Genomic DNA, 22,183 nt, shown 5'->3' on the forward strand with positions numbered 1-22,183 from the left:
TTCACAATTTTATAATCGTAAAACGATTATTAAATTACAAATAGTTTTCATATTTAATTATTCCAAATAATGTTATGAGTTGCCTAGGTGCAAGGCTGAAAGCTTCCAGTGTTTTCTAGAGCACAAATTATGTACAATTCTGTGAATAAGATCGTCATTTTGGGAAAACAATATCAAAGATTTTCAAGATAATTTACATAGAAATAGCCGTCATGTAAATATGTTAAAAGCCTTCTAAGCGATATTTTATTTTTAGTTGCGTATACTTTGTAGCCACTAACATTTCGATTTCTGTTCGGTAAGTAGGAAATCTGATTTTAACATTAAATGTCTCAGTGAGTTGTGAGTTTTTATAAGTTTTCTCCTTGTTTTTATCATAAGTAGAAAATTTTCTTAATGTATGTACAGAAACCAGAGAAGCCTTTCCGAAGTTAAATTTCGTATTTCATACAAAATTAGTGTTTTAATGATAAAATACAAAACTACAAGTCTTTGCGTGATATAAAACATTTTTCTATCAGAAGTGTATATACACTATAAGATACCAACGGCCGTGAAATTGAAAGCTGAAGGACTTTTACCAATGCATTAAGTGCTTGTATATTACGTGTTTTATATTATACACATTTTTCTCAATTTTAATATCATTTCTTTAGATCTGGAAGATAGTACAGTATTCGGAAGAGAAATTATGCCAGAAACTTTGCTGTAAGAATGTATTCTGAGAATACCAGATTCTAATATCTTCTTATTAAATGGATTAAGATAATAACAAGAATTCCCTTGGAATCTGGACAACGTTTTGTCTGTTTTAACTCACTAATTTTATCGGTTGGAAATTTATATCCAATTCTCTCGAGCTCTAATTAACTTTGATGTTCCAGGGAAACAACATCAATAGCAAAATCGTAATACTCTTACAAACTTCAGCATGTCATTACTAAATAATCCCTTGGCTATTATTTTAGATTCACGTTGGGTTTATGGATCTCTTCTATAGATATCAAACTATAAAATATTGTTTGCCCAATATTTATGAAGAAATATAATTTAAAATTCACCAGATTCGAAAACAAGTATCTTGATTTTTAACGTAACTTCTTCCCAATATCCTCAGCATGGAAATACATATGTATTTGATTTCTAGATTGCAATACGCTGACTAAATGCGGGAGATTCGAGAGTGTTCCGTTAGAAGTTGACGGTAACTTTAATTAACTCTTATCTGCCGCTGTACCCTGCATATAAACACCCTCCTTGAAACAATTTTAAAACAATTTGAAACTCCTTGAAACAACGTTAGAAGTTGACAGTAACTTTAATTAAAAACATCCCTAAAATTTCACCTTTAACCGGTAAGCGCGTGGGGTGTATTTTACCCCAACCCTACATAAAATTAGAATATTCCTAACTTGTGAAACTGAAATTCTGTGCTGCTTTCAGTAGCTGAGTTTCCAGTTGTGGTTGACTTTCAGAACCGCTTTTTCTTTGCCTGTGTGTTTCAGAAAAAGATTTATCGGTATTTTGTTGGAAGTGGGGTATGACACACCCCACGCGCCTGTTCGTGTAAGTGTTTTCCTGACCGAATATTTAATTCAGAAATTTATTTCTAGAGTGTAACAGTAAATATTTCTACTCGCAAGTGATTTTAAACTACTTGACATTAAATTCTTAAAAATTTCTAACCGCATTATGGTAAAAAGAATGAATCCCTATGAATTGGAGATGCAACGCCTGTGAGATTTATTACAAATATTTGAAAGCGATGAAGATTGGATTTCGGAAACTGAAGATAAAACTAAGAATATTTTCCACAATGTTTTGGTTTCGAAAAAGATAAAACATTAATTCCTGATGTTCCTAAAAGAGGAAAAACTGTTCTTATGCTTTCAACATTATATAACGATCATACTATAGATGATACTATTGGAGAAAATAAAACGTAAGGAATTATATGTTTTAATAATATGACTAAAGGAGCAGTGGATATGGGGATGAAATGTCAGCCAATTATTCAATTGCCGGAATAACAAGGAGGCGGCCAATGGTAATTTTCTTTCCTGCACTGAATGTTGCTGTAATAAATGCTTGAATTATGTTACATTCAACTGCTAATTCACCAGCCAGAAACAGAAGTTTGTTTTTGAAGGACTTAACATTACAATTAATGAAAAAAAGTATTTAACAAAGATCAGAGATTAATACTTTTCCAAGAAATTGACGTACTGCATGCAAAACAAAAGCAGAAGTTTCGACGAAGAATTAAAACGAATACATGAAATTCGAAACAATGAAGTATGAAAGATGTGATAAATTCTTTGCCCTCGCGCCAAGGACAGAAGAACGTGAATGCAATATTTAAAGTGTGAAAACATTCTGTGCCAAGAACACATGAATGTATTTCGTTCAAAGTGTGAAGAAATAAAATAAGCATGGTGTATTAGAAATTCAATGAAACTTAGAGGCATGCTGTTTATTTTTTTATCATTTTCATTTATCTTAATTTTAACTCTAAGATTATTTCGGAAATTAATTTTTTGAAACCCAATTATTATTCACTTGTTTATAATACACGAGAACAAAAAAAAAAAGTTTTAAAACTAAATAATACTATTTTATTGTGCTTTAAATATTGGGGTATGTGATACCCCACGTGCCCACTCTAGTAACTTTTCTTGGTGCGACTTCTTCCGGGTTAAAAAATAAAAATACATACATTTTTAAATTAAAAGGGCACATGAGATCAGTAAAGACAGCAAAATCAGTGTCTACTGATACTCATATTTAAAGATCATTGCGATATTTAGATATATTTTTACGCAAAACATGTGAATCTTCTGTAAATACTTTAACAATTATAATTTAGAACATAAGCCAGGGGATACCAAACTCTTATTTGCCACGGTACCCTGCATATGACAATCGTTATTATGACACCCTTCTTGAAACAATTTAATAACTGAAACAGTTTTTAATAAGCTAGCATATTTAAATACGTGTACAGCACCCAATTTCAACGTGTATATCTTTGATTTAATGAATTTTTGGTTAATAAATTCGACGATTTCAAAGCAAGCAATGGCAACACTGTACGGGGGGATTATCTTCAGCGCGCGAGACTGTCCATCGGAAATTCTACAGATACGCTATTTTCTATATTTTGTGGTTTTGCTGTTGAATGGAATTTTACAAGGGCCAAAATTGTGATATTTAATAAATAAACACACTACACGTTGATAATAAAATGACAAAAAACAAACGAGTTTTGTAAATCCATCTTAGTAAGAAAATTGAACATTCATGCGATGAACAGAGAAAAGACGAAAAAAAAAAAAAAATAGAAACATGTATGCCAACAGTTAACGCTGCATCGGGAATTCTAATCTGTAACCTTCAGACCTTTTGTTACTGTTTTATATTTATATGAATGCATCAAAGTTATACTAGGCATCAAAAGGTAATATCGTTGCAATATTTGAAACTATATAAGTTAGGTGTTCGTAGTTTTTCCCATGTGTAGCGTAAATACCATGTTTCTTCTAGAAATTCCTCCGCAAAGGCATCCCTCTCTAGGCAAATAGCCCCCGGTATAATTCGCCATATTGTATTAAACAAAACCATAATAAACGGATTTTCTAGTTAAGGGAAAATGAGAGAAAATATTCATTAAAATATGCAAAAAACAAAAAATTAATTTTAATCCGTAAGATTGTAAATAACCAATTGATAACAGAACTAATATTTCTGAAAAAAATATTTTTTTATTATTATTATTAGAAACAATAGATGTGGTAGATATTTTAATTTGTGGACAAAAATTGGACATTAGAACAAGATAAATTCCGATTTAAAATTTCTAAGCAATGAAAAATTATTCATGAACTTGAAGTTATTTATTTATTTATTTTATTATTTTTTTTTAAAGGAGCAGCGCTTAAGTATCCAACTTACGTAAACGCTATTTCCATTCTGTGCTCCGCGTGTGCCTTTTCCAGGACCGTTCCAAAAAAATAGTAATAAAAATAATAAAACTGAATGAAATTAAAGAATAAGAAACAGAGAATAAAAAATTTTGGAAGTACCATTTTCAGAACAGAAGTTCTTATCTTTACTAGAGGAGCTTGGTCATTTGCTTGGAACTTCAAATGTGTGTTCGAGATGTTTTATGCTCCTTTTTAAACTTTCGAGAATTCCTGAAACCGCTCAGATCTTTTCGAAACTTAGCGTCATGTAAATATGAGTAACTTGGCTAATCGTTTGAGTCACTTGGCGGTGAGTATTCATCAAACGAGTTTCGTTTTTAACAAATCATATTGGGATTTGTAAGCCGCGAGTTTTCTATGTATTTGATCACTATGTAGAAAGTGTACATTAATAAACGCTTATAATAAAAATAATAAATTGTTACTTCAGTGCGCGAAGAATATGGGAAGCCTCCCTCCTGCTGCACAATGAAGTAAGATGGTCGTATCCAGGAAAAGCATTGCCATATTTGACGAAACTGCTTTTAACGAAAATATCCACTGTGACCGCTCACTAATCCATTTGAACGAGGTTTTTGCCTCATATCTGTACGCACGGACAGAATAAAGGACTCTTTTTTACTTCCTTGTACGAAGTAAAAAGGAAGTATTGTAATCGCGAAAAGTTTCAGGCAGCGTATTTCAACAAAAATATCCATTTTGACCTCTATCGAATGCAATTCAACGATGTTTTTGCGTGATATCTGTACGTAAGGACAGAATAAAATACTCTTTTCCTCCAAAAAAATTATAAAACTGCTTTAAAATTAATTCTGAAGAGAATTTTTCGTGGCATCTGTACGAACGTATGTACGTACGTGCGTACGTACGTATCTCGCATAACTCGAACACGACTAGCCTCAGAACGTTGAAATTTTGTATATAGGACTGCATGTAGATGTGCACCTCGTATTTGGGTTGCAGTCGGCCGCACCAAACGTATATAAATATATTTATATATATATCCACTCTGTTACCCGGCTCGGTGATCTCAGTTTCTTTACTCTTATATGTTTGTAAATTGTACATTTTTTGCTTTAAAAATGATTGAATTATATTGTTTTTATCTTCCGGTTAAGGATTTTATGCCTTTAGTAAATCTGTGTGCAATATTTTTAGAATTATCAGTAATTTTAAAGTTGTTTAATTGCCGCTAAGCCTTTTTTTAATGGCGGCCATTGATGTTTACATTTGAAACAGGAGACTAGTGGATTTGTTGCCAATCTAGAGGAACTTAGCTTCGCAACAATAAAGATAACGCATTCATTTATTATTGCCAATTAAATCATGCTTAATTCTTTCCGGAATTTTTTCGAGGAAATAAGTGTTTGAAATTTACTTCGTAAATTTTAAAATAGATATTTCGAGTTTTTATGTATTTTTGCCTTCTCGCGAAGTGAGAACTGAATTAATTCAATGAGAAATACTCAATCGTCTGTGAAAAACTGTTTCTTTTTTGTTTTGCTTGCTTAATTTCTTTTATACATCATTCTAGCTTTATTATAGTATTTGAATAAAACATGTGGCAAGGATTAGATAATTCTATTCTTTAAACGATATATATTTTGTGCACTATGAGTTATAATATGAACGAAATATATATGTTAACTGTTATATAATTATTGGATTATATAACAGTTAACTTAGTTTCCGTTATGTAATTATTATATAAGTTAACTGTTATATAATTATTAATACTGTTAAGTGAATCTAGCGCCAGAGTGTCGCTATGGTAAACAAATACTAGAGTGAATTTTAAAGAATGCCTTTATTCTATTGCGGTTTATGCGCTGTCGGCGAAGTAGATTTAATTCAATCCTATAAGTTTAAACGAAATGCAAGAAAAAATGCCTATAATTTAATATTCCAATACAAGGAAGTAAACATCAGATTTTTTTTTTTTTTTCAAAAAACGGATTGTAAAATGGATTGCGTGAAGTCTGTACGTACATACATGCGAACGTGTCTTGCATAACCCATGAAATTTTGTACATGGGATTGCTGTATCATGTAATTGTGCAATTATGTTTTTCGTTTCAATCGGCTACATAAAACGTATGTATATATGTATATATATTTCCATTCTGTTATCCGGCTCGGTTTTAAATTTTTTATGTTGGCAAATTTTGCATTTTTTTTGCTTTAAAAGGGACTGAATTATGTTGTTTCCATATCCCTTATGTTGTCTCCATATCCAGTAACTGAATTATGTTGTTCCCATGTTACTAAACAGTAAATTCGGTTTTTAATTTTTTATGTTGGCAAATTTTGCATTTTTTACCTTAAAAGTGACTGAATTATGTTGTTCCCATGACCCAGTTAAGGGTTTTATGCTTTTAGTTAATCTGCATGCAATAGGTGTAGAACTATCAATAATTTAAAAGTTCGAGTGGCGCTAACGAAACCGCCATTTGCTTACATTTGAAACTCTTAGTAAAATAATGAATGAAGTCAGTTGGTGCACTAACTTCGGTATCTTTTTGCACATTGGGGCCAAAAATTACTTTTTTCAATTTTTATGCACCGAAAATTTTGTCTTTCTACCGCTGGCCAAACTGCTTGTTTTTGAATACTCCATCTAATTTTAATTGTAAAAGTATTGTTAGCTGTTTTTAAGTGTATTTGGTGGTTTATATTGTTCTTTGTTTTACAATTTTAATGAAGACGCTTTGGGTTTTTATGTACTAACGAATTTATTGAATGAGAAGTACTCGGACTATAATTGAACCCAAGGATATAACGAACAAACCTCTTCGTACTGTATAAGCCCACCAGCGGCCGAGCGGTAAAGTCGCTGAACACGGGTAGTTCGGTCCGAGGTTCGAATCCCGCGAACGGCCTGGCTGCATGGGCGTTTTCGTGGTTTTCCCCATGTGTAACGTGTATACAAGCCAGTTTCCCTTTAAAAGTACTCCACAAAGGCATCCCTCCCATTAGGCAGATAGCCCTCGAGGCTTTGCCATAATCACACACACACACACACTTCTTACTGTATAATTTCCTATATACTGAAATGTTATTTAGCTACTTTAGCGACGAATCTCCAAATGTACAAAAACTGGATGTAACGAAATCTGTATTTATCCTGGACCGAATTTTGCATACGTTTATATAGACTTTCCGAAATTTTCAACTGAAAATTCATACTCATCTTTTATATTCATCTTGTTTAGAATAAAGCAAATTAGTTTTATTCTTTTATCTCCATCCCCATCTTTCTGTATTCTAAACGAAAGGATTCAGTTCTTCAAAAATCACGGCACACCATAAACATATTTCAGAAGATTCTACTGAGACATGCCAAAGAAACATCGAACCATTGAGACAGAAAACTTGAATCGTATTTCCATTCAAGCCATTCCAGTTCTATTGAATCATTCGGATACCATTCATTTTTCAGATGCCATTCTGTTCTAGATTATTGTTTATTCATAACTGTAAATCAGGACTTTAGACAGAAACATATCATTGGAGGAAGAGCTCTAAGCCGTAATTTTCGTTAAAATTATTAACGTACGGTAATTATTAGCGTAAACTGGAAAAAAAAAAAAAAAAAAAATCTGAAATGTTTCAGATTTTAAATTACGTCCAAAGGGGCGTTTTTTAACATTTCGTGTGTTACCTTTCTTTATTAAATATCATGTTCCTCGCACTTAAACCATAAGATCCAGTGCAACAGCAATATCGCAAAATAGTTTTAAAACGAGCCTATCTTTAGAATTTCCGATACAGAGACTCACGCGCTGGAGATAAAAATGTTTTTTCTGCACAACGTTGCCATTGCTCGCTTTGAAATCCTTCAGTTTGTTAATCAAAAATTCGTCAAAGTTTTAAAAAATAGGAAATCAATCATAAAACAAATTTCAAATTTGGTCTTCCACATGCTCATATTCGTTGGAGGATTACGTTATTCAAAATTCGATGACTCTATGTACCGTTGTTTTATCACAATACGAGAAATATACATACATTTATGCAGATTTTTCATTATTTAATTTCTTCAAATATAATGCAGGACTCTAACATTTTGTGGCAACAGTTTGAAAAGTGAACCGACATTTATGAGTCCGACGCAAAATGCCAAAACGAAACTAATAGTCCTTCGGGATTCAAATCCCTTTGGACTAAAAAGAAACAGTAATTTAGTAACTGCACGTAATTGTAATTAATGTTTATTCTATGAATTTTATAAATTACTATTTGTATTTTTTAGATGTAGCAGTATAAGGTATTTCTCCCACATCTCTAGCGTGCCTTCGTGGTGTAACGGTAGTACGCTGGGCCGGTATTCCAGAGGTCCGTGGTTCGATTCCCGGTGAAGGCGGTTGTATATTTTTCATCTTTTCTGCTTCCAATTAACCTAATGACTCTACAAGTGGTGCCCGAACTAAAATGGGTTGTTAATGATGATTCTTTGCACCAAGGATTTGGCGACTAGGTCCCCTAAAACAATAGTCGCCCTTTAAGAAGGGGAGTATATAAGGTATTTCTCCCACTTCCCTAGCGTGCCTTCGTGGTGTAACGGTAGCACGCTGGGCCGGTATTCGAGAGGTCCGTGGTTCGATTCCCGGCGAAGGCGGTTGCATATTTTTCATCTTTTCTGTTTCCAACTAACCTAATGACTCTACAGCAGTGCCAGTCACTCTGCGTGATTCATCAATAAAGTTTTAGACTTATTTGAAATATTTCTCTTTTTCATATGAATCGGGTACAGCGAACTACAGGATATACCGTCCGTATTTTCGGTCCATTGATGTTCGTAATAGCCGGGTTTGACTGTACCTAGATTTTAAACTGAAGTATAATATGCAGAAATCCCCCCCAAGGGTATAAGCTGCCGACGATTATTCTAAATGAGAGAACAAGAAAACGCTTTGCCTCGGACTCAGGGATCGAAATAAGAAAAGAAAATCTCACTCAGACGACAAAAGAAAGGGAAAAAAAAAAAAAAAAAAAAAAAAAAAGAAGGCAAGAGGGGGAAAGTAGAAACGAACGTCGGAAAGATGGCTAACGTATCGATTTTCAGGACCTGCATCATCGCCATCGTACATCTGCAGCAGGCGATAGCAAATAAAAAAAATGAAAAAATAAAAGTCTTCGATCTCTTTTATCCGTCCTCCCTCCTAAAAAAAAGAGCTCGAAGAGAAAGCAAAACGATGTTTAAACTACAGTCTTTGGAAGAATCTGTTTTTCTTTATTGAGAGCGTAATGTATCTGGATAGTTGACAGGTTTCAAATGAATCTTCGCTATAATGTAAATGTTAGGGAAATCATTTCCTCTGCAGTTTTTGAATAAGAAGATATTTGCGTACAAATATTTTTTTTTTACTAAAATTTTGCACAGGGCGTTGATACCACAATCCACCTCCTAGTATGTTAGCTCTAGGTTCTGAAAATAGTCGCATCTTCCCCCCTGTTGTACACTGTTTCCCTTTCCCTCTGAGAGCTCGTTAACTAGCCAGTTGTATTCCCTTGATTATTTTTACTTTTATGACTGTATTCAATTTGTTTCGACATTATCGTATTATCATTTCATCTATTTTACTTTACCTCGCATTTATGATTTGAAACGTAATTTGTCCCGACTCTTCGTTAAGCAACCTTTCGGAGCTGGCAAGTATTCTTAGAGTAACTTAAGAAACTTTCCAAATATGTGATTTCACCCTTCTTCTTTTATTTACGTTTCAGCCCACTGTAGCTCAATTATCTACTACTGATGTGTACTACATTTCGAAATTCAAGTATTTTGTTTGCTTTTCTTCTTCTTCCTTCCTCCGATGTTCTTTTTGGGAATTATGGTCAAGACTCGTTCTGTGAGATCCTTACAGGGTAGCTGAGCCGGACACGTAGACCTTCATTTCACTTGTCGACTCCATATCTGTCAGATAGCGTTATGTTTTTATCACTACGCATTCTTATTGTAATGTAGGTTTCTTTTAAAAAATAATATTACGATAGCTGCCGGGAGTTTAATAAGTGACTACTTTTCATTTGTTCTGTTTTTACTGTAACAGCAACTTTCGGAAATGAAATAACTGGCATAATGTTTCTCCTCTCAATTTTCGGACGATAAAATTTGATTAAATAAAAAATATGAAAGGTTTCAGATTTTAAATTACGTCCAAAGGGGCGTTTTCTTAACGTTTTATGTGTTACCTTTATTTATTAAATATTATGTTAGACGTACTCAAAATATAAAATTCAGTTCAATAGTAATATCGCAAACTAATTTTAAAATGAGCCTATCTTTAGAATTTCTGATACAGAGTCTCGCGCGCTGGAGAGAAAAAGAAATTTCGTACAGCGTTGCCATTGCTCGCTTTGAAATCGTTTAGTGTTACAAAATCCGAAATCGATCATAAAACAAATTTCTAATTCAAATTAGGGCTTCCACATGCCCATACTCTATGGAAGACTACGTTATTCAAAATTTTGATGGCTCTAGTTACAGTTGTTTTATCACAATGCGAGAAAAATATATACATTTATGCAGATTCTTCATTATTTAATTTTTTCAAATATAATACAGGGCGACTGTATTTGATGGCAATGATTTGAAAAGGGATACAGCCTTTTAAATTGTTCAAAATACTCCAGGAAACACGATTTATATTTTATCTTTACTATATATACCTTGCTATTGAGCGCTATTACTATAAATATATTGAAAAAAAAGCTATTATTGTACCTATTTGAATATATTTATTATACGATATGATAATACAATAAGATTTACGATACAATATTTTTATCATAATCTATGCAAGATATACTCGTATTTAGTGCCTAACATGGCATTATCTATAATAATGTATACTATCTACATTTTGAATACCTATATTTTATTTATATGTATATTGAATTGATGAAGATGTCCGAATCGAATCCGGATATCTTCACTCGTAAAAACTGCTAGTGCTTGAAATTTCTAAATTTTTATTTACCCTTGTGTTCTGCATTTTTATTCAAAAGTGTTTTACAAAATATTAACACACCAAAATGCTAAATCAGTGTTTGGAAACACAGGAAAATATTAAAAATTTTAATTCAATTACACTTTGTTTTAAAGCTGAGGATGGCAACAATTTGTAAAGCAACTGAAAATGGAATCCGAGGTTTTAAGATTTTTAATTTGGAAAACAGGTAACATGTTATATATTAATACATATTTAAAACTGCGAATTTTAAGATTATATTAATACAGTCCATAAGGTGTTATAATCCTTTTTATTATGATTTGTAGCCTTAAAACTTTAGTCTTAAGTTATCATCACATGAATGAGCTTTAAGGAAGGAGTTGCCTATTTTACTTTCGTTATTGTTTCCAACGTTAGCAGTCACATTAACATCTCGGTTAATGTGATTCAGAAAGGTGAAGCGAAAGAAATGGCAAAGAAAAGAACGATAAAGAAGAAAAAAATGGGTATACCTTGGAATTTTCGGGGGATAATTGTTTACTTTACAAGCAATGTTTTCGAAAATGGGAGTAATCCAAAACAATCTGACAGAACTCACTGAGCAATCAAAAATTTAGTTCTCTCTTTTTGCTCGACGACTTAGCATCCATACTAAAGCATAAAAAAATTACTCTCGACAGATCATTGAGGATTTAAATTAAGGGTTAAACATGATAGGACGCAGTTACGCCGGCTGGTCATTTTAATTTAAAAGCATTATTCTTTTCGTCAGAGAATCGGATGGCTTACCAATCGGTTTTTACTAGTGTGTGTTCCGTAAGTTCCGACTTGTTCTAATCTATGCACAGAGTTGCCCCCCACCCCCAACTTTTATTTTGTTTTCCTCCTTTCTTTCCCACGATCGCGCTTTCGTGACGTGTAAAACGCAAGTTAAATTTTGACAAGCAAGTTAAATTTTAACGTGAAACGCATGTTAAATTTTGCGTAAAACGCAAGTTAAATTTTGCGTAAAACGCAAGTTAAATTTTGACAAGCAAGTTAAATTTTGACGTAAAACGGAAGTTAAATTTTGCGTAAAACGCAAGTTAAATTTTGACAATCAGTAGAAAGGGAGATATAGAACTGTCCGATTTTTTTTTCGGGGGGGGGGTGCAAGGTTATTCTACAAGGGCTTTTCTTTGGGTGCTACAGATTATTCTATAATTTGTGTCTATAACGACTACACTCATGTGTAATAAAAAATAACACTTCTAGTTTATTATTAAAATCATCAAATATTTGTACGAAATTAAACTAACCAAACACGTTAAAATCATTATACATTTTCCATTTCCTAGCATTTTTAAACTTAAAACCACTCTTAAAATGAAGTTTTATTTCCCAAATCTGATTGCTTGCCTCAGGTCGAAGTCTGACTACACAGGAACCAACCAACAGGCGGCAAAATATGCTTGTCAGGGTCTTATTACAGTGATTCTATATTTTCTCGAGTAAATATGTTAAAAGTACCAAGTAAAGTACCACTTCTGGTTTACGATCTACAGTCAAAAGTTGAAATCTAACATTGTATTTCTCAATCATATACGAGTTTCAAACATCAAGTTTGAGAAGCTTTGGATTATATCGTAATATATACCTTCACAAATTTCTTTTAAGAGCTTCTAGTTAAAGGGTTTACTAATTTTAGTCAACATATAATATGTTTATCCCATTCATATTAAAATCAATACTAAAAGCAGACCCGCTTTGGATTAGATTATTGTAGAGTTGGTATAGGTTTCAAGTAAAGTATCACTTCCGTTGCCCATTAAAATACTGCTATGCACTTCCAGTCAAGTACCACTTCTGGTCGTCCAATGTTACCCAAAATCTAATAAATTCTTCATACGAATCTAAAAATCTTAAATAGAATGTTTTTTGGAAATTTAATCTCACTCCCCAGCAGAATGGTGTTTGTGACACCAGGATGCCTAGGCCAAAGGCCTTACCCCTTGTAGAACAGTTCATATTTTTGAACATGTATATATATATTAACTGTGCAACAGAGCATATAAGCTTAAGGGTATCAAAATAATATTTTTTTTAATGTTTTAGGCATTATTTGGGAAAAGGATTTTAGGTGTTAAGGCGAAGATGAAGGCACAGAAAAGCCTTCGAGCCGTGACATGGAGTGAAACATGGTAAGTGACAAGTTTAGCAGTAGTCTGAATCCACATTAAAAAACATGAGAAAGTTTACATAACACATTAATTATTAAATATGAAGCAGTAAGACATAATTCGAACACATACGAGTAAAAAGATAAGGTACAAAAACAAAAAGGTAACTGCAGTCATAAGGTAACAGGTTACATGATATATACATTGGGTTGGGCCAGCGGCCTGTCCATATTTGCGAGATCATTGTAATTATAATCACATATCTTGATACATGGATTATTAATTTGCTGCTGCGGAGCATGGAATCTTTTGGCAAGCCTATAGTAAAAGGATCTTAACTGTTCCATGCCCAGTTCTTCATGGATGCGGTTGTTGCGAATGTACCATTCGGCCCTGGTAATTTGTCTTAGGACAATATTTTGGCATGCCTGCAGCTTGCCTCTATTTGTCTTGCGTGTGTGAGCCCAGATGGGACTAGCATAACAAAGCAATGGTCTGAGAATGGACTTGTAAATAAGTAAATTGTTGTCTATAGATAACACACAGATAGACATCATTGCAAAAATACTCAAATCCTGTTTTTGGGACCCTCATTCGTGCCTATTCGCTTAGAACTCCCTATCGAATTTTCAGACCGAAATTCTGACTCCTTAACCTACATATAGAAGTTGATGAGAGATAAACTGCAAGCGTAATTGTAATTTTTTTTATCTGACAGATGAATATACAGCTTTATCTTAGTTTTTTAAACTAAGCAAGTGCCTATCATTTCAGATCGTATGCTGGGGAGGAAGGCAGTCAAACCCTAAATTAAACAAAAACTACTAAATCGAAATACGGAGGTAAATTTATACAAAATTATGTAATACGTAGGTAAGTTGAAAAATAAGTTTCCCCTGTCGACTGTGGTCAGAGTTGTGTATGAAAGTCAAAAAATAGAATGAGACATTAAAGATATGACATACCTTTATTTTTCCACATAGGTACCAAGTACATTGAGACATTTGTCATATCGTTTGATAAGCTTCAAAAAGCCCTCCAGGAAAAAATCAGGGCTTTTCATATGGAAGAAGCGTTGAACGGCTTGTTTCACTTCCGCTATGAATCCGCGTTCATCCGCTATGAATGGGCACGTGGAGTATCAGGAACAGAAATCCATAACCACCTCCTGGAAGTCTATGGGCGAGGTGTGATGTCGAAGCAACTGGTGCGGAGATGGTGTCGCACATTCAGTGATGGACGTCAGCAAGTGGAGGACATACCGAGAGCTGGACGGAAGCGCACGGCCACTACAGATGCAAATGTCAGGAAGGTGGATGACATGATTAGAGCGAACCGGCGTATCACCATCAATGAAGTAGCGGAAGAACTTGGAATCTCACATGAGCGAGCTCAAAACATCATCCACGACATTCTTCGATACAGAAAAGTGTCAGCACGATGGGTGCCCCGACAATTGACCTCGACACACAAGGAACAACGCATGGGGGTCAGCCTGGAACATCTCGTGCGTTACCATGAAGATGGCAATGACTTTCTGTTTCGGATTGTGACGGGGGATGAAACGTGGGTCCACGTCAGAATCGAAGGCCGCATCTATGGAGTGGAAACATCCGTCATCACCTGTCCGAAAGAAGTTCAAGTCAACTCCCTCTGCAGGTAAAGTGCTTCTCACAGTTTTCTGGGACGCCCAAGGAGTTTTGTAGCTGGACTTTTTGGAGGTTGGAACCATCAATGCTATGCGCTACTGTGACACCCTGTCGAAATTGAAAGAGGCGATTTGGAAAAAGCGGCCTGGCCTTCTCACATCTGGCGTTCTGCTGTTGGATGACAATGCCAGACCACATTCGGCGACGGCAACGCAAAGCCCTATTGCAACTCTTGGTTGGGAGCGCCTACACCATCCGCCATACAGTCCTGATATCGCACCAAGCGACTTCCATCTGTTTCCGGCTTTGAAGAAAAATCTCGGGGGAAGGCGCTTTGGAAGCAATGCTGAAGTGAAACAAGCTGTTCAACGCTTCTTCCATATGCAAAGCCCTGATTTTTTCCTGGGGGGCCTTTTTTAAGCTTATCAAGCGATATGACAAATGTCTCAATGTACTTGGTACCTATGTGGAAAAATAAAGGTATGTCATATCTTTAATGTCTCATTCTATTTTTTGACTTTCATACACAACTCTGACCACAGTCGACAGGGGAAACTTATTTTTCAACTTACCCTCGTAAATTAAATAGGACATGCGACGTTAGCTATATTTGTCTCTAATCAATACTATCGTTTCAAGCTGATAACTTCCAGCTCTGAAATATGACAGGAATGAATTTCATTTTTCTTTCCAGAAGAAAAACCAGACGGCAATTAAGTCGACTTTGGATCCATTAGTTTTAATCCAGAGAAACTGATGATGTTGGTCATAATTCTATATCTATCGATTTCCTATTAAAGCTGAAAGCGTATTGCGTTACGAGGGAAATTAATAAACCTTTCAGTGCCCACCCGTCTTCAACTAATGTTTCACTACTAGATGCAGCATCCGGTGTGGACGCGGCTTTACGCAGAGTGAAGAGGTTTCATTTAGGGGGATGGGGGTAGTTTTTAAAAAATGTCAGAAAGTGGTTCTCCCTTATTCTGGTTCAAGATGAATTACGCAGAATTGCTCCGAGCTCGAAGTAAAGTTGAATAAAAGTGTAGAACTAACACAGTGCCATGGAACGGTTTAAGTAAGAAATGATAGTCGATTCGCTATCGGTTATTTTTTGTTATTTTAAAAGCACCCTTCCCTTTGGCAAATTTCTTCATTCTTTCGGAAATATTCGCCAACATCTGACAGACAGTACACTTAAATTCTGCTTTTAAGCTGTACACAGTGTTAAAGAATAAATGAACATGGCGCTGTCTAAAGAGTTTACTCAGAACTGACAGAAGGAACTCAACAACAGTAACGTAAACTTACGATGTGTGCAGCGAGAGCAACATTCTATTATATACGACAGCGTATAATTGAAGAGTGTCTTCCAAATACAGTGTGTCTGCGTTTAGAAATGCAGTCTTGAGTGTGTCTTCGAAAATGCAGACAGTAACCTTTCCCTTGATTTGATGGTCAGCTGTATCAATCACACACATAAACAAAGAAAGGAGCACTCTTCAATCAATCAATATATATGTATATATATATATATATATATATATATGTAATAATAAAATTCCATAGTCAAGAATACACTTAAAATTCTAACTGTATGTTCTTTTCATTTTTTAATGGCGACGGTCTCTTATTTGAAAGTACGTGAAATTAAATCCACAGCCCCGTAGTCAAGTTGTTTTTCTCGCCTTTTTCTACACGTACTGTTATAGAATGTTCTGGAGATATTTAAAGCGAACTGGAATGGCTGACGTCATTTCTTGGAAGCTCCGCCTTTCCAGAGGATCCTATAAAAGGACTCGCAAAGGAATATCGGGGTTTTTTCTTTAATGTAACGATGCAGTAAACTTCATACAAAACGTTACTAGTAATTCTTTTTTATTTACTCCGGAAATATGATTTTTGTAACTGCTATTTCTCCTGACCAATAACAAATGGATCCTGTTTTTTAAACTTATCGTCTGACAATTTAAGCTACGACTACATCTATATTTCTTCACCAATCTATTTATTCCGAACAAAAGCTGGTACATCATATATATATATATAGAGAGAGATGAATATAATGCATCCAGCTAGGGGAATTCCACGGGTCTGACTAGGGTACAATAATAGCTTAAATGAATCTGCGTTTACTGATTTTATACCGTTTACTTTGTGAAGCAATACCAACAAAAATGTGAAAGAAAAATTAAATATTTTATGCTTTGCCCAAGCAAAATATACACCCACGTGAAAGAGCAAATATTTTAATTCAGGAAATGGCAACATATTTTCTTAAATTGTTGCGTTTGTTTATTAAATTCAAAAAATAAATATACTGCGTTTTACAGAGTGGCAAACAACTTCTTTTAGATCTCCGAAGTTTCTGATTAAATTTGGAATCTCCCGCTTTGCGGAGAGAAATAAATATATCCTACTTCGCAGAATTGTAACGGAAAGCTTTTAAATCTCAGAGTATTTAATTAAAAGTTCATAAATTAACGTAAAATGCATGTATGTGAAGAATGCAGACACAGTGAGATGGCTTTTGAGAAGGATGTATGGCGAATTTCATCAAAATCAGTATAAACCTGAAGATCTGTGTGAAAACCGAATTTTCCTTATGATGATCCAGATGACACATGATTCCAAGAATGTTTGCATGTCGTTAATCACAAAAAATCCCTTTTCACGCAAGAAATTCAAATTTTTTTTAAATCGAAATGAGAACGTGATACGAATCATTAAATTTCTGAACGCGGTTATATTAAGAGCATAGCCACGAAACCCCATGGATAAACTACACATAACTATCACAGCATTATTTCATTAAGGGGACTCATACACCTTAAACCCCTCATGATCTTCGAATATGTGAATGTTGCGAGATTTGGAATATTTTATTTATTTTAAAAGCAATTACTTCCAACTTTTTACAGCTGACTATATAATATAGGTGCTTTGGAAACTAGTAACCAGAAAGTTTGTGTTGCCACAAATATTTTCGTAATTTAATCCTCTTTGTGACAAAATATTTCGCCATGTTTCCACCTTGCGCGCATGATATTTTAAAAATGGCTAATGGTACATACTTGAAATTTGACGGAATTCTTTATATGAGCACTATTTTTTAACTGAACCAACAATCTGATGAATATTTTAATACTGAAAAATGTTATGGACGAAAACATTAAATTTTTTTTTAATAAAATACATTTTATAAACTCAACTCAAAATAAAATAAAAATTTAACGTGAAATTTTTAGAATTTTAGGTTCACAGTAGTTTCCAAATGTTATAAAAGCTATATATTAAATATGGAATTAAATTATGAAACAGAATGTTTTAAACTGGGCGCGTAAGTTGGAAACATGACGAAAAATGTTTATACAAAACGGATTAAATTATAAAATTATTTGTGGCAACACAAACTTTCTGATTACTATTTCAGAAAGCAGGTATATTATGTAGTCAGCTATAAAAAGTTGGTAGTAATTGCTTTTAAAATAAATAAGTTATCCCAATTCTTGCAACAGTCACCTATTTGAACATCTTATGGGTTTTAAGGTGTATGGGTCCCCTTAAAAGAAACCTACATTCTGATTAGAATACATAGCAACATTAACATTACAATAGTAAGATATCTTCATTTCTGCTGGCTGAATCTCGTCCATTCTTATTGCTGTCTACACTGCTTCTTCAATCATTCGAAAATAATTAGAGAATTTAAGAGGGCAGCAGCCTCGGCGAAATCGTGACAGAATGGCAGTTCGTGTCTATTTCGGTGGGATGGGTCGATTCTCGTAACAGGCTGGCATAAAGTTCAACAGTTAAAACTGAAATGTTTTGCATGGTTCTAAGCAGGTAGTTTACGAAGTTTTGCCTGTGTTAGTAAAGTACTGTTACGAAGACAATCACTATGTATATTAAGATTCTGAAATTTAAGGGGAGTTCGTTCTCTGATCGCATTGAGGAAAGGTAATATGAAGCGAATATTTTTTTAAGCATATGAGCTTGGTGCCGAAAAGGTATAGAAAATACGCAAGGAAATATGGTTTACTGCACCTGCTTTGAATATAATAAAAAAGCAGAGACAATACCTGTTCGAGTTCTTTTCCATCAATAAAATGAGCTGGTAAGTCAGGCAAACTCCAAGCACTGTTACGCCCTGCTCCTTGGCTAGCAAAGCTAATCCAGCACATACTAAGCTGACTCCTTGCCATGCTAAGGATTCCCTACAAAAGGAAAAAGAAAGCAATCATTATAAAAATTTTTAGTCACACCAAATGATCATTTATCACGTCAGTTTTAAATTTACAGTAAACCATTGCCGAACGTGGGGGTTAGGTCAAAAGTACCATTGCGCGTACGGCAAAATCGCGCCAAGTCAGCATTCTGTGCAGTTTAAATCAAGGAAATAAGAAAGTACGAAAGCAGGATTCCGAGTAAGAAAGAATTTAAACAAGCGTAAATATCGCCGTAATTAAAAGAAAAAAACATTAATTGAATATTGACTCAAAGTTAACCCTTTGTTACTCAGTGTTCCACTACATGGAACACCCAACTTGAATCGCTTCTGAAACCATTAAATTCAACCGTAAATGGATAAAAACGCCTTTATAATATACTTTGAACTTTTCTTATTAAATAGTAGATGGCAGCATATCACAAGGAGATCCAGAATTTTCACCTATGATGTGTTATTAAAATCGACTTATTTTCAAGTAATTTTCTCTATTTTTTGTGATAAAATAAAAATGTTTGAAAAAAAGTCTGTATAATTTTAATGGCTGTACTCTATATTATTTGTTCTATATTTTTTAAAATTTTTCATACAAAAAGCAAGTGCAGAATCATCGAATAAAACAGGGTGTTCCATCAGTTTCATCCCTTTAGCGATCTCATGCTATTACGCATCAGAACATCATTCTTAGGAGAAAACATCTGTTGCATACGTTTTCTGTTTCTGTTGTTTTTTGGGTGGGATTAATTCAAACAAAGCAGTATTGAGGGTGGGGTGTGGTTTGTACTATGAAAGCCCTAATATGGGCATCTTGAAATTTTTGTGAATTCAGGCGGGAATTTTTTAGTAGCTCGTCATCCTTTCAGTAGCTCGAGTCATCACAAAACAAGTTTTGTGTTTTTATCAAACTGGTTTGATAGAAACAGGTTGGTTTGTGCTTCTATCGAAAAGGTGTGACATGCTTTGAACAAATTCATGAAGCTAAGAAATCGAACCATTTGTAAATATTTTCTTATATAGGACTTGTGTACATACATATATTTATCTCATTTATCCATATATATTCAAGAATATTGTGTATATCCAGAAAAACATGTATACAGCCACAACACATTGTTTTTTCATTACTGTACAAAAGCTTCTACTCATTTTCGTGCTTCACTGCAATGCTCGCGTAATCGCACTTTAAGAGCTTTGGCGGCGCAGTGTTCCACCTCATGGAACACCCATAAAATTAAAACGGTAAGTGCAATTTTTACAAAATTTTACATGTATACTCCTTTAGGCCTAAATAGACTGAATACAAATTTTTTGTTGAAATTCCGACTTTAAAGTATAGTGTGCCACAAAGGGTTAATTGAGCGATTATGTTTTTCAACAACGTAGCGATTTTTGCTTAAAACCACGGCGTATGACTCAATTCATTGAATGTTTCGTGATAAAATGAGTGCCATTTTTCAGCGCTTCTGATAAAGTACACTCCTCTTTCTTCATTTAAGCCAATCTCCATTCTGTTAAAATGTTAATTACTGTTTAAAGCTTAAATGTTTGAAAATTAAACGCGCTTTATCTTCTTCATTATCATTGCGTTCACCATCTACTCGTGTTATAAAATCATCCAGTTCTTCAAACGACATTTCTCGAATCGTTCTTTGACTTCTCTTCTTCTAGTACATCCCAAAATCTTTCGTTGTCTACTGCTTTTGCAATTTGTACCATTTCTTTGGCTTCATTTTCAGTCGATGGAGATCCTTTAAAATTGCTCATAACTTCTCGAAATTCTAGTGGCGGACAAATTAAATGAAAACAGTTGTGATAACTCGTATAACTGAAATCGCGCACTGGATATCCGCGTTCGGCATAGAATTTACTGTAACTTGAAGCACAAATAAGCACTTATAGGGTAGCGCATGAAGTGTGATACAATTCAGTAACACACATTATAGCACAGTCAGTAACACTGACTGTGCTATAAATTTCCCTAGGCGCCGGTGGCTTTGACAGTTGCTGTATCGCCCATTATTATTACTGTGACTATTCTCACCTGTCTGATCTAATAAGTTAGGTTAGGTTCTTTAATTACGGCAAAGCCTCGAGGGCTATCTGCCTAAGGGGAGGGATGGCTTCGTGCATGACTTTCTAAGGGAAACTGGCTCGTATACACGTTACACATGGGGAAAACACCCATGCAGCCCTTATCTAATAAGAATAAGCTCCCAAAGTGTGCCGCTGTAGGGAGTACAAGAATGCATCTGTTTTTAGATAGAGTCTTGAGCACCGTATTGGTGACAGTCCGACTTTTCTCAGTTCTGATCCAGTTTTCAAGGAGAGCTACCCGGAGGACGGATCCAAGACGCCTTCCTCTAAAACAAACCTCGCTGGAGGACTTTCGGCTCCTTCTTTATTATGAGTACCCCCATGCAGTGTTGCCAGATCGTGCAATTTTGTGACTTTTGACAAACGTGTGCTACTAAAATTTTAGTATTTGCGATTTATATATAATATAAATGAATTTGTTATAAAAAATAAAACAAATTCTACGAAATTATCTGCGCCAACCTGCATTTTTATCTTTTGAAAGCACTTTGATTTTCTGCAAGCATAAAACCCGTTAAGGGGACTCATACACCTTAAAACCCATAAGATGTTCGAATAGGTGACTGTCGCAAGAATTGGGATGACTTATTTATTTTAAAAGCAATAACTACCAACTTTTTACAGCTGACTACATAATATAGCTGCTTTCTGAAATAGTCATCAGAAAGTTTGTGTTGCCACAAATATTTTTATAATTTAATCCGCTTTGTGACAACATTTTTCGTCATGTTCCAACTTGCGCGCACAGTTTGAAACATTCTGTTTCATAATTTAATTCCATATTTAATATCTAGCTTTTATAACATCTGGAAACTACTGTGAACCTAAAATTCTAAAAATTTCATGTTAAATTTTTATTTTATTTTGAGTTGAGTTTATAAAATATATTTTATTAAAAAAATTTGTAATGTTTTCGTCCATAAAATTTTTCAATATTAAAATATTCATGAGATTGTTGGTTCATTTATAAAATAGTGCCCCATATGAATAATTTCATCAAATTTCAAATATGTACCATTAGCCATTTTTAAAATATCATGCGCGCAAGGTGGAAACATGGCGAAATATGTTGTCACAAAGGGGATTAAATTACAAAAATATTTTTGACAACACAAAC

At 34.3% G+C, this 22,183-nt stretch overlaps 1 protein-coding gene across 1 annotated transcript in view; it reads right to left on the reverse strand.

The window, feature by feature from the left end:
- The window catches only part of LOC118196746 (protein O-mannosyl-transferase TMTC1-like), an 848,849-nt gene that overhangs the window by 401,648 nt on the left and 425,018 nt on the right, over positions 1 to 22,183 (reverse strand). The window contains exon 4 of the mRNA XM_085812306.1: positions 18,827 to 18,961. Within this exon, the coding sequence (XP_085668432.1) occupies positions 18,827 to 18,961 (135 nt within the window). The remainder of the gene's footprint in view (positions 1 to 18,826; positions 18,962 to 22,183) is intronic.

This window comes from Stegodyphus dumicola, chromosome 3 (genome assembly GCF_044657685.1).
Source record: "Stegodyphus dumicola isolate Sdum_Otavi_A_Nest chromosome 3, ASM4465768v1".
Classification (NCBI taxonomy): domain Eukaryota; kingdom Metazoa; phylum Arthropoda; class Arachnida; order Araneae; family Eresidae; genus Stegodyphus; species Stegodyphus dumicola.